We start from the raw sequence: 13,244 nt of genomic DNA, 5'->3' as shown, positions 1-13,244 counted from the left end.
GAGAAATGTTTTCCCTGTTGTGGTGTTGAGGCACTGGGATATTGCCCAGGGAGGTGGTGGAGTCACCATCCCTGGAGGTGTTGAAGAGGCATCTGGATCTGACACTGGAGGATCTGGTTTAGGGTTTAGGGGTTCCAGCAGTGACAGGTTAATTGTTGGACCTGATGCTCTTTGAGGTCTCCTCCAACCTTGATGGTTCTAGGAATCTCTGAATGCATCTGAGCAAAGTAAAGGTTCTCTTTACATGAGCCAACACATTCCCGTGCCTGTAACCATGGAATTTTATGGCATTGTTTATTTTGCAGGTGCAGGGGCTAACTCTGGCATTTCAGCCATCTTCCCAAGTACCTCTGGCACAAGCACTTTCTCACCCTACCAGCATGCTCACAAAGGTAAGAATGCATTCACAGGGTTAATTTAGCAGCTGTTTATTTTGGAAAGCACATCAACAAAGTGCAACCAAACTGCAAACATCTATTGTAGTTTTCATTTCATTTTCTCTATTTCCGGGTTTCTAAAACTGCCATTAAAAATACTCCAGAATTAATCTTTATTTCTCAGTTGATAAACAGTGTTAGTGTTAGCCAGATGAACATGAAATGGATTTGAACTGTACTCAGGAGTGCCAGCAATAAATGGAGCTCATTATCTGCAGCTCTACAGAAGTGACACTGCCTCAGCATAGCTTAGCTCAGAGTGGTGAAAAAATTCAATGCACAAATATGGTTAGGCTTTTATTGAGTTCACAGAAACAGTTCTCCAGCATGGTTATTAGTTTTTAAAATGTGTGAACCCGAGAAGACACAACAGGAAAGATGCAGTTAATGAGGCACTGACAGTGCTGATCTTCTTGGTATTGTCTGAAAACAGGATTGTGAGGATTGGGTCTTCAGAAAATTCAAGTTTCCATGCACTTTAGCATATCTGTCATTTTCTGCATCCTTTTGTGCCTTTCCAATTCTAGTCTTTCTCATCCAAATTCTATTTCTGAGTACCTTTTTACACAGCTTATTTTAAATTCCCCTTCTAGCCACGCTGTGTTTTAAGTCACTGTTAGAAAAACATCACTTCTGCGTGTGCATTGTGCTCTCCTTTGAACTGCAGAGCTTTAGAGGCAACCATAGTTATCAACAGTCATTTTAGCTCTCCTCTCCTTTGTATATTTACTTTTTCCCTTCCTTTTCAATGATGTTTCCCAGACTACAATGTTAGGAATGCTGCTACTGTTGCTTGCATATTATTCCCTGCATCTTTGCATCCCATGTGTCATGGCATCAAACATTTTTAATGGATACCCTTAACTGTGCCAGTGTCTCACCACCCTCACAGGAAAAAAATTTTTTCTCCCATCCAACCCAGACTTTCCCTCCTTCAGTTAGAACACATTACCCCTTGTCCTATCACTGCAGTTCCTAACACAGAGTCCCTCTCTGGCTCTTTGTAGGCCCTTCAGAGATTGAAAAGTTGCTCTGAGGTCTCTACACAACCTTCTCTTCTCCAGGCTCAACAGCCCCAACTCCCTCAGCCTAAGATTAACTAAATGACTATGCAAAATAGAAGTGTAGAGCAGACTGCAATCTATTTTCTGTTCCTAAAAGTTGTTCCTCTATGAAAATTCTTCTATTCCAGCAGATCTTTCAGGACAAGGTCACCTGGCTACAGCTCTTATCATTGCCATGTCTACCATCTTCATCATGGCTATTGCCATTGTCCTCATCATCATGTTTTACATCGTGAAAACCAAACCTTCTGCTCAAGGTAATTGTTCAGTGGGTGAAATTTTAAGCTGCACATGATATTTTCAACGTAGCTCCTGAGAATAATTAATGTGGTGTTTTTATATTCTAGCCTGTTGCAAGAGCCACTCAGTGAAAAATGTGGAAGCTCAGGCTAACACACAGGAAGAGAAGAAAGAAGTACAAGGTATTAACTGTTTTAGTTTTGCTTTTTCTATCCAAGACAACACTGGACTTAAATATTCTTAATACGTTCCTCTTAATTACAATTTCTCCTAATCCAAATTTCTCCTTTGAATTGTATAAAATACATATCTATTTATTAAAGAATGGTCTGTAATAGCTTTTTGTACCTCTGAAATGTCACTTAATCCTCTGATATCTATTAAATAGGTAGGAGAGAGAATTATGTTTGCAGTAAGGTTGCAGTAGAACCAGCTCCTGGCACAAAGCACTGGTTTGGAAACCCATTGCCAACTGAAGTTTCTCTAATTGTTGATCCACAGATAATGTTGTAATATTCTCTGAGAAAGAAGAGTTTGAGAAACTTACAGCAACTCCGGCTAAGGCTGTCAAAAGGTTGGTAAAACATAAGCATACTTCCAGTTTGACTAAAGTGGGGGAGGGACATAGTCACCATTCTCCCTGGTACAGCAGAACACATGAACAGATCAGGTGGATATGCTGCAGCACATTGGAAAAGTCCAAATGCCTTAGCAGAGTTTTCCCTCTCTGGTTTCTGAGAGACGATGGCAGACATCACCACAGCGAAACTAGTGTCCTCTCCACTCCCTCTGTGACCCATTTTCAGCTCTTGGGGCTCCATCTCCTCTTTGGAGAGGTTCATTTTTGGAATCTGAATTTAGCTCTTGCTTAGTAAGGTTCCCCTTCCCCTCTTGGTAGGCAGGGTAAAAATAGCTGCTACAGGCCTTAATGAAACCCTTGTCTGTGGCATCATCTGGATGACACAGTGTGATAGTTTTCCTCACCTTGTCTCTGCCTGGTGGCCAAACCTGCCCAGGTCAGACAATTAAGGTGGGCTAAACACTGTCCTCAACTGGAAAATCCCTCTGGGAATCCATTCCTGGAGGGAACAGTCATAAGCTGTGACAGGGCAGAGTCAGACTAGATGTGAGGAGAAATGTTTTCCCTGTGAGGGTGTTGAGGCACTGGGATCTTGCCCAGGGAGGTGGTGGAGTCACCATCCCTGGAGGTGTTGAAAAGGCATCTGGATCTGGCACTGGAGGATCTGGTTTAGGGTTTAGGGGTTCCAGCAGTGACAGGTTAATGGTTGGACTCGATGATCTTGAAGGTCTTCTCTAATCTTGATGGATCTGTCATTCTGTAAAAGGATTCTTGCACGCTCTGTGTGACTGTGTAAGTCATTGGGCATTGGACATACCCTTTGGGCTGGTGGATGTTTTACAATCAGATGATTTTGGAGGAAAGGCCTTTTAAAAAATGGGAAGACACTTCTAATCAACTACTCTCAGATAGAAAAGAGATGACTGGAGTCAACCCATGAGAGGCTTCACTCAGATAACCATATCCTTCCTTCCACAGTGAGAATGATGCGTCGTCGGAGAACGAAAGACTTCTGAGCCGCAGCATGGACAGCGACGAAGAAGCTGCTGTTGACAAGCAAGGAACTCCAGAGAGATGCTTGTTATCTTTAGTGCACTTGGCCAGAGATAAATCTTCTACAAGCAATAAATCAACTGGGGTAAGTCTCTTTGGAGATTTAAGAATTGAGAGTATTTTTCTGTGTTCTTTTTTTATGAAAAAAAAAAAGACAAACTATCACCCCCCCCAAAAGCTTTATGGTGCAGACCAGACTGAGGAGAGCTTCTCCAGACAAATTTCCTATAGAATCTCCTTTGCATAATGGCATCTAGGTACATGCATACTATTCAGGGATGAAACCCAAATTTCCTACCAGTGTAATAACTTTGCTTTTTTGAGTATTATGTTATAGTCTAAAGAAAGACAACACCAAATAATAGCAACTCCCTGTTACAGCTAATGCTACTATAACTAGCACAAATGCTACATTGACCTCAGTAATGGATTCAAGTCCATGAATGGGAAGTGCCAAGAGGATGGATCAGGCTCTTCTCACCTGTGGAATCCAAAAAAACAAGAGGAAACAGCAAAAACTGATGCCCAGCAAGTTCCACCTGATCATGAGGGAGAATTTCTTTCCTGTGCGGTCACTGAGCACTGAACAGATTGCCCAGAGAGGTTGTGGATTCTCCCTCACTGGAGATATTCCAGAACCATCAGGCCCAACCCTGAACCATGTGCTCTAGGGTGGTCCTGCTGGAGTAGGGAGGTGGGACCAGATGACCATTGTGGTCCCTTCCAACCTAACTGATTCAGTGATTTACTCTTCCAACCTAACTGATTCTGTGATTTACCATGAAAGATGAAAGACAGTAAAATGATGTAGCCCCATGGCCTAATTCAGCTGACAGTTTAACATCTGAACACCTTGACCCAGCAGCACTGGGGTCTCCACAGCACAGACTTCTCAATAATATCCGGTGTTGGGCTTGGTTGTCATGTGTAATTCTGGCAAACACACACATGCTTTGAAGGTCATCCCTGTGCTCTGAAGGACACTGTAATCCACTGTTTGTTTTCCTGTGGAAGGTCTTTACTTCCTCCTGCTGAGCATGTGCTGCCTGGGGCTTTTTATCTCACTTGGAGTATTTTAAGGCATAGTTAAGGCCACACCTCACCCACACAACCTTTTAGTTTGTGTTGACATGAAACTATCCCTAAAATGGTGCCTGCTCATATATATTCTTAATACTTCAAATTAATTTTAAAAGGGCAATAGCAAGGAAGAAATCACATCAAACATCAGATATTGTTGAAGAATAAAAAGGTTCAAAAATGCAGCTTACCATGTTTACATGTTTTAAATTGTTGGGATGGTTCAGCTCAAACTTTCTAAAACAGCTCAGCTGAGATGAGACACACAAAGTCTCAACAGAGCGGAAATGGTTTTGCAGTTGTAAACAGTTATGACCATCTGAAAATAACTTAGAATCATAGAATCATCAAGGTTGGAGGAGACCTCTAAGATCATCAGTTCCAACCATTAACCTGTCACTGCTGGAACCCCTAAACCCTAAACCAGATCCTCCAGTGTCAGATCCAGATGCCTCTTCAACACCTCCAGGGATGGTGACTCCACCACCTCCCTGGGCAATATCCCAGTGCCTCAACTCCCTCACAGGGAAAACATTTCTCCTCACATCCAATCTTAGTTTACGACCCCAATGTTCACGTTTTAAAATTCAAGTCTCTCTAAATACCCAGCTTTATGATACTTCTGTGAGCAGTGGCTTAAAATAGGATAATACAACTTGGGTAGGCATGAAATCAGAACATTTAAAAAGAAACAGATTATCCTCTATGGACCATCTCTAACAGACACATTCTTCAGAGTCATTTAGCTAGCAAGATCATAAGCACACCTGAAGCATGAACCATTTCTTCCAGACCTTCTGTTCTAACAGTTCTCATGGACTGAAGCCTGCTGACAGAGCTCAGTGAAAGTGTGGATTGCATCAAGATCCTCCACTCCATACCTAAGATGTCACAACTAAGCCAGTTGCAAGAAGTTCAAAAAGCAGCAATTTGATTCAGAGAATCACAGAATCATAGAATGTAAGGGTTGGAATGGATCTTACAGAACATCCGGTCCCAACCCCTGCCCTGGGCAGGGACACCTCCCACCAGAGCAGGTTGCTCAAGGCTCATCCAACCTGGCTGTGAACACTGCCAGGGCTGGGGCAGCCACAGCCTCCCTGGGCAACCTGTGCCAGTGTCTCACCACCCTCACAGGGAAAAACTTTTTTCTCACATCCAACCCAGACTTTCCTTCCCTCAGTTTGAAGCCTTTGCCCCTTGTCCTGTCACTGCAGTTCCTAACACAGAGTCCCTCTCCAGCTCCTTGTAGACCCTTCAGATACTGAAAAGTTGCTCTGAGGTCTCCACACAACCTTCTCTTCTCCAGGCTCAACAGCTCCAACTCCCTCAGCCTGTCCTCAGAGGGGAGATGCTCCAGTCCTCTTATCAACTTTGTGGCCTCCTCTGGACTTGCTCCAACAGTTCCATGTCCTTCTTATGCTGAGGACACCAGAACTGTGTGCAGTATTCCAGGTGGGTCTCAGGAGAGCAGAGTAGATGAGAAGAATCACCTCTTTTGACCTGCTGGGCACACTCCTCTTGATGCAGCCCAGGATTCCATTGGCTTTCTGGGAGAGTATTCAGTAGCTATAGGACAAGAATAAAGAAATAAACTTGGTCTTAAGTCTGTTTCTGCCTAGTTAAAATCCATTTTCAATGAGCTGCCACACAGAGCGTCATCAGGCTAAACATTACCTGTTTACTTTCAGCATATTCTTTACAAATCCCCCATCTTCTGGATCTGGTGAAAGAGTATCCTGCATAATTCCTCATGGGCATGGAACTACAGAACCTCCCTCTTTGCCCTAAAAGTGAGGGGAGAATGAAAATAAGCATTCAATAGTTTGCTTAGGAGGAGTTTTAATAAATCCCATTAATTTTCCTGTTTACAAGGCTCTAAACCAGCTAATCCAAGCTTACAACAGCACCATGAGAATAAACACATGTAAATTATCCCCAGAATATGTGAACAGCACTCAGTGCCTGCATTGTGCTGCCCTGGGATGTGATGCACTCACACTACTCCTGCAGGACAAGTTCTGGGTGGAGCAGCCACTCTGTCCAGCTGCAAGTCTATTCATCCGAGTCATTGATGTGCCTTGCCCTTTAGAGCCCAAAGAAAATGAGCAAAATCTTCCCACGAAACAAAATACTGAAAGCAGAGCTTTTTTTTCTAGCCTGGTTTGAAGTGAAAAGTGACAGGTTTGTGGAGATAATGTTAGAGTCCCATCAAGACAACCTTTCAGAAAACTCAGTCCTAATGAGAGCTGGCACAGGGAAGACAATTCCAGTCCCTAAGAACTCATGACATTTTGACATTTGTTTTCACTCCACACTGAATCCTAAGCCAGACTGGGAAAATACTTTTGCTAAATGAAACTCTTTAAAAATGTCCATTTTTAGCCTGAAAAATGTCAGGGTTTCAGTCTCTTTCTTGTCAAAAATGACTTGACCTCAGATTTTTTCCTGTCCAAAGATTCACTGATTTATTGGGGGTTTTCTTCTATCTGTAGAATGTTTCAGATTTAACCAGACAATATATCGTGGAAGCAAATACAGTTAATTAGTAATGCACTAAGCAGTTCTACATCAAATGACAGAAAGGACCATTCCCTCCTCTACAGACCTCTTAGATTACTGGAGGAAGGCAATTTAAGTCTGAATTTAACCCCCTGCAGCCAGCCCTGCCCTACCTGGTTTGCATTAATTGTCTCCATGCACGGTACTGGATTTGTCCTCTTCATCAAGAGTTTGCTTCAGTCTGAAAGAGAAATAAAATATACAAACACTTGGGGCAGAAAAGTAATTGCTCTAAAAAAAGAAGACTGGAAGTTGGAAAGTTCTCTAGCAGTGAAAGTGAAATCAGAAATAGGTTTTATGCCTCATGGAAGAATTGCTGTGGTGTTTTCTTTGAGTCTTCAAAAGAGACCCTTGAGGACACTACATGATCACCCCTAGCACCATGAGATGAAGGTGTTCAACAGGTTTTCCACTGCTGCCTGCTGTCTGTTTGCTCTGAAAAGCTGATGAAAATGACTGACTGACTGAAAAATTAATGAGCTGCAACTCTTCTCATTTAGATTCAAAGTCGAAGGAAAAAGATACTTGACGTGTACGCGAACGTCTGCGACGTTGCAGAAGGTGAGTGCACAAAACTTGCTGCTATACTAACAGCATGAGATTAGATCACAAATTTTGCTTTAAAACAAGAAATGCCTCTGCCTTCCTATGGAGAATAGTCCCATTCCAGACAAGGCTCTGTAGGCTGATTTGGACACACTTGCCAGGAAGCCTCGTGGTGCCTTGACCCCAGAGCTGTCCAGGCTGGGCTTGGGCTAGAGCATGTCAAGGCCTCTCTCCAGGCATGTGCTTGGGCTTCCTTCCTGTGGAGAGCAGGAAGGGTTGGGACACACACACAGAGCAGGAAGGTTTGGGACACACACAGATCAGGGAGGGTTGGGACACTCACACAGAGCAGGAAGGTTTGGGACACACACAGAGCAGAGAGGGTTGGGACACACACACCCCAAGGTGTAAAGAAGCAGTCTGGCATTCCCCATCTAGAGGAAACCTGTTTGATTTACTTCTTTATTTCCTTGGATAACAGAAACTAATTCCAAATATGAAAGTGTGATTTGGGGAGGGTCAGGATAGAGGGTAAGACCCAAGTCTCAGCCTACTCTGCTTCTCTAAATGCTGTCACATCTCTCACAGCAAAGAGTAGAGTTACCAAGTTTGAAGTGTTTTAACCCTATTTAGCACTTGACTGTCTGAACTGTTTCAGCAGAAGAGACATGAATTAATTTTCCTGCAGAACAGTGGCTGCACTTACTTCCCACCACACCCACATTTTGTGTGCCCATGGATGAGTACTCTGTAATTCAGGGAGCTCAGTCTCCCAGCAATTTACTGCTGTTGACTATGAAGCAAGAGAAACAACAGAAGCAAAAGGCTGGTTTGGAAAAAAATGGTGTAGCTGATTCTTTCCTCCATTCTCTGACCATGAATACACACAAAATATGTCCAGAAAAAAAACACCTTTTCCCCCACAGGATGAATGTTAAATCCTCTCTAGAGATTCAGTGATAGTAATGACAGTTGAGCACTTGCAGGGATTTTTATGCTTGCATCTGGCATCATTTCTTCACCTCACTTCTCACTTTCCTACAAGGGCAACTTTCAATTACAGCGATGCTTCAGCAGCTGCTGGTGACAGTCTCAGGGAAGGGTCAAAGCTGTCTCTCAAGCTCAAACACTGTGCCTGGCGTGCAGAGGTGGATTAATGGGGCTGCTCACTAGGGATACTGTTGCAATATCCTTTTTCTAACAGCTAGTAAACTGTTGAAGGAAGGGGCAGAGCCATGGGAATTCATACAACCCATCAAATACCTCTTTCTGGGGCAATATCTTATCCTCATTATTGCACCCTGCTGTCACCAGGAAGAATTAATTCAGTACTATACAGTAATAACTTTGGAGCTAGACATACCCATCATGGACTATCACTTAGAGATTTTAGGTGTGTTCTTTGCTGTCAGTATGTACTGTGTCAACACATCCCTCCCTCGGCAGGTCTGAGCCCTACGGAGCTGCCGTTTGACTGCCTGGAGAAGACCAGCAGGATGCTCAGCTCCACCTACAACACAGAGAAAGCCATAGTGAAGACATGGCGCCACCTTGCCGAGAGCTTTGGACTGAAGAGGGATGAGATAGGTGGGATGACAGATGGAATGCAGCTGTTTGACCGCATCAGCACAGCAGGTTACAGCATCCCAGAACTGCTGACCAAACTGGTGCAAATCGAGCGACTGGATGCTGTGGAATCCTTGTGTGCAGATATTCTGGAGTGGGCACAAGCCATGCCAGCTCCTGAACCAGCAGGGACATCCTGACATGCCTGTCTGGGACTCAGACTTCCACATCACCCCAAAGAAACATGATGCCAGCAAGCACCACGCCAAAGACTTTGGACAAAAGACCTTTGATGTTTCTTTTCCATAATCACTCCGATAACCAATGGGAAGCTCTTCCCTTTGACTTCTAAGAGAAGTGAAGTTACACATCTACCAAAACAAGAGGAGAAATCTCCCAAGAAACTTGGTATGAGACATGTCATTAAAGAAATGATCATGTTAAACAGTTGGTAAGTGGCCACACAAACGTCCATTTTGCAACCTGTGTGTAAGAGCAGATAACTCTGCTGATGCCCTTCCTGCCTGGCCTTCAAGAAAGGCATTGAATAGCTCTCTGGAAATAATCCTGTCTCTTAGGGCTTCATTCAATGCTGTAATAGTTTCATAGTTACAGTCAGAAGCAGCACCACAACTACAGATTCAGTGAATACACATTAGGCACATACATTGCTATCTGCTCCAAGTTCATTTTCTACACTTACTATGGGTTTGTTGAATCTAAAAGTATTTTCTACACTTACCATGGGTTTGTTGAATCTAGAAGTATTTTCTGCACTTACTATGGGTTTGTTGAATCCAAAAGTATTTTCTACACTTACCATGGGTTTGTTGAATCTAGAAGTATGTGCATAGGTGTATATGCACAGTCCTCAGATTAACTAACTATACTAGATGAAAACAGAGTCAATATGATTTTCAGATGGAAGTGCATCAGAACAATGTACATAAGGCACTGGAATGCACTCTTGGTCCATACTGACATTTCAGGAGTGATAAATTCAAACTGCTGACTTGCTGAGGACAAGCTCTTTAGGCAAGTGGGCAGGAAAATTTGGCAGTCACTCCTTGCAAGTTGAGCAACATGTTCTTCTCTTCTTTGCTGTTACCAAAAAAAACCCCCAAACCACCTTGTCCATTCCCATGAAAAAGAAACTTTTCCAGTAGTGACATCTATGTATCAAATTCTATTTCAAACAGAGGCATTTCAGCCAACAGTGGTACACACGTAAAGTGAAGAGCAAAACGAGTAGATTTCTTTAGAGACATTTGAAATGCAGAGGGAAAAAAAATGGGGTTTTTAATGCTCTATATATACTCTTGTAAGCCTAGACCATGAGTGCAGCCAACAAACTCAGATGGAATGTGAAGCATCATTGTGAGGTTGCATAGAGCAAAAACTGACCTTATTTTTTTCTCTTTTGACTGATTTCTGATTTTCATGGTTGAAATTTCCCTAAAACCCATTCAGACCACATGACAGTATCTGTTACCCAACCTGTTTGCCTAATTTGCCTAATTTCTAGCTGAAATAGTGATGGCAGATTTCACCAAGTGCAGCCAATGCTCTCCAATCCCAAAGGGCATGACTGAACAAAATGCCACCAGAATTAATTAATTAATTAATTGATGCTATTACCCTGAATTTAAAGCCAATATTCCATCATTTAGTAACTATAAGTTAGTACCATTATAGTACTATGCAAAACATTTAGTATGGCACTTTAACACCTCCATTTAGTGTCTTTTCAGCACGTGGTTTGTACAGCAGAGGAAGTACATACTGCAACATAAAACCTCTCCCTCTCATTGTTCTTCTTCCACCCTTTTGTGTCACAACACACTCTTCATTGCTTTGCATATGCCAAATTTGAGGGGAATTTTGACACTTTTCTAACAGAACAGCAAGCTGCATTTGTTGGAGCTTTTAACTCACTGATTGATGTTGAGTTTGGGAGTGAAATTCTTCCTGTCTTGAAATCAGTGACCAGTTCATGCAGACTTCAACAGCCTTCACCAAGATTTCTAGATCTGTTGACATCTCAGCAATTTTCAGCAAGATTTTTCAAGGCCCTGATTTTGTAATTTTTGCTATTGCTACTAGAATTTTAAAGAAGAAAAAAGAAAGGAACAAACCAGAGAACACAAAGATTCTATATTTTTCTTGTGCCAGTGTGTAGCTACAGTGTTATTTGGTGGACATTTCATCACACACATCATTTATTGGTTTAAAAGAAGATAAGGATGATAGAGGAATCCTCTTTTTTTCTGTTTATTGGGCCATGAAAAGTTAGGGGCTTGAAACTGATGGTGCCAATGTGAACACAGACTATTTAACATTATTTTATTTAGTATACAGTATTTTTATTGTTACACAAAAGATGTACAGGAACGGGAAAAAAATATCCTGTAGATCTTGCCAAAGCTTACTTTCTAATAATTTTTGTTTAATGCTGTATATATAACTTATTATATTGTAAAGTATGAATATAAAATATGCTAATAAAAGAAAGGTCAATCAGAGTTGTATTAGCCATTTCTTTGTATAACTCATTACAGTATTTTTATTGTTACACAAAAGATGTACAGGAACGGGAAAAAAATATCCTGTAGATCTTGCCAAAGCTTACTTTCTAATAATTTTTGTTTAATGCTGTATATATAACTTATTATATTGTAAAGTATGAATATAAAATATGCTAATAAAAGAAAGGTCAATCAGAGTTGTATTAGCCATTTCTTTGTATAACTCATGGAATCACAGAATTTAAGGGTTGGACCTTAAAGAAAAGATCATCCAGCCCCAACCCCTGCCCTGAACAGGGACACCTCCCACCACACCAGGTTGCTCAAGGCTTCATCCAACCTGGCTGTGAACTGGGGCAGCCACAGCCTCCCTGGGCAACCTGGGCCAGTGTCTCACCACCCTCACAGGGAAAACTTCTGCCTAAGATCTACCCTAAATTTCCCTCCTTCAATTTGTCCCCATTGCCCCTTGTCCTGTCCCTGCAGCTCCTAACACAGAGTCTCTCTTGTATTTTATATCAGCAGATCCTATGAGAGAGCACTTAACTGTGTGTCTACAGACAAACCTTATCCCAGCTCTATCACTTGCCTTTTGAGTGACTTTGTGCAAAGTTCCTCCCAGGCAATATCAATACTTACTGCCTTTCAAGACCTTTCCCACCTAATCATGGCTTCCTAGCCTGACCAATATTATCCCCATTTTTCCTCAGAGAAACTTGCTGGACTTTGCAGACTCTCTCTGATTTCAGGTTGCAGTCAGGAACTGTCCTCTGCATAATGTGATACCTGCTGACATTAATGGAAAGAACAGAGGTAAGGTGGGCTGGAAAGGATGGTGCTCTCTGCTTTGCAGGAGAGAGCAACAACAGCTGGCAGCCTCCACATTCTATACTTTGGAATCATTATCCATGAACAAAAAGATAACGTGTGTAAATGCTCAGCACTGTGGGTGGAGGATAAGCAGGTAAGGCCTGTCAGTTCAATTTCTGTCAAACTCAAAGCCTCATACCATTTAGAAGTCCTGCTTTATTATAAGGAGGGTGTACTGAAGAGAAAAATACTTAATGCTGCAGGTGACAATAATGACCCAGAGGTAAAATAGTGACTCCAGTAACAGAGGCCATTCTTCTGCAAGCAACCTCTATAGTCCTCTGTGATGCTCCTCTCTAATCCCTGCTACTCTGCTCTCCTGGGACCCACCTGGAATACTGAACACAGTTCTGGTGTCCTCAGTGTAAGAAGGACGGGGCAATGTAGGAGCAAGTCCAGAGGAGGCCACAAAGTTGCTAAGAGGACTGGAGCATCTCCCCTGTGAGGACAGGCTGAGGGAGTTGGGGCTGTTCAGCCTGGAGAAGAGAAGGTTGTGTGGAGACCTCAGAGCAACTTCCAGGAGCTCAAGTGGCTCCAAGGAAGCTGCAGAGGGACTCTGTGTTAGGAGCTGCAGGGACAGGACAAGGGGTAATGGGTTCAAATTGAAGGAGGGTGAATTTATGCTAGATATTAGGAAGCAGTTTTTCCCTGTGTGGGTGCTGAGACACTGTCCCAGGTTGCCCAGGGAGGCTGTGGCTGCCCCAACCCTGGCAGTGTTCAC

The 13,244-nt window shown here is 42.7% G+C and overlaps 1 protein-coding gene across 1 annotated transcript; it reads left to right on the top strand.

Moving 5' to 3' along the window:
* Window positions 1-274: 274 nt before the first annotated feature.
* Window positions 275-9,328, top strand: EDAR (ectodysplasin A receptor). The gene is made up of 7 exons (XM_009070261.1): window positions 275-392; window positions 1,630-1,758; window positions 1,849-1,923; window positions 2,243-2,315; window positions 3,300-3,459; window positions 7,517-7,577; window positions 9,009-9,328. Exons 1-7 carry the CDS (start codon window positions 275-277, stop codon window positions 9,326-9,328), a joined length of 936 nt encoding a protein of 311 aa, XP_009068509.1.
* The last annotated feature ends 3,916 nt before the right edge of the window (window positions 9,329-13,244 follow it).

This window comes from Acanthisitta chloris, unplaced genomic scaffold (assembly GCF_000695815.1).
Source record: "Acanthisitta chloris isolate BGI_N310 unplaced genomic scaffold, ASM69581v1 scaffold38510, whole genome shotgun sequence".
In the NCBI taxonomy this organism is placed as follows: domain Eukaryota; kingdom Metazoa; phylum Chordata; class Aves; order Passeriformes; family Acanthisittidae; genus Acanthisitta; species Acanthisitta chloris.
This window is presented reverse-complemented; position numbering and strand designations above follow the sequence as displayed.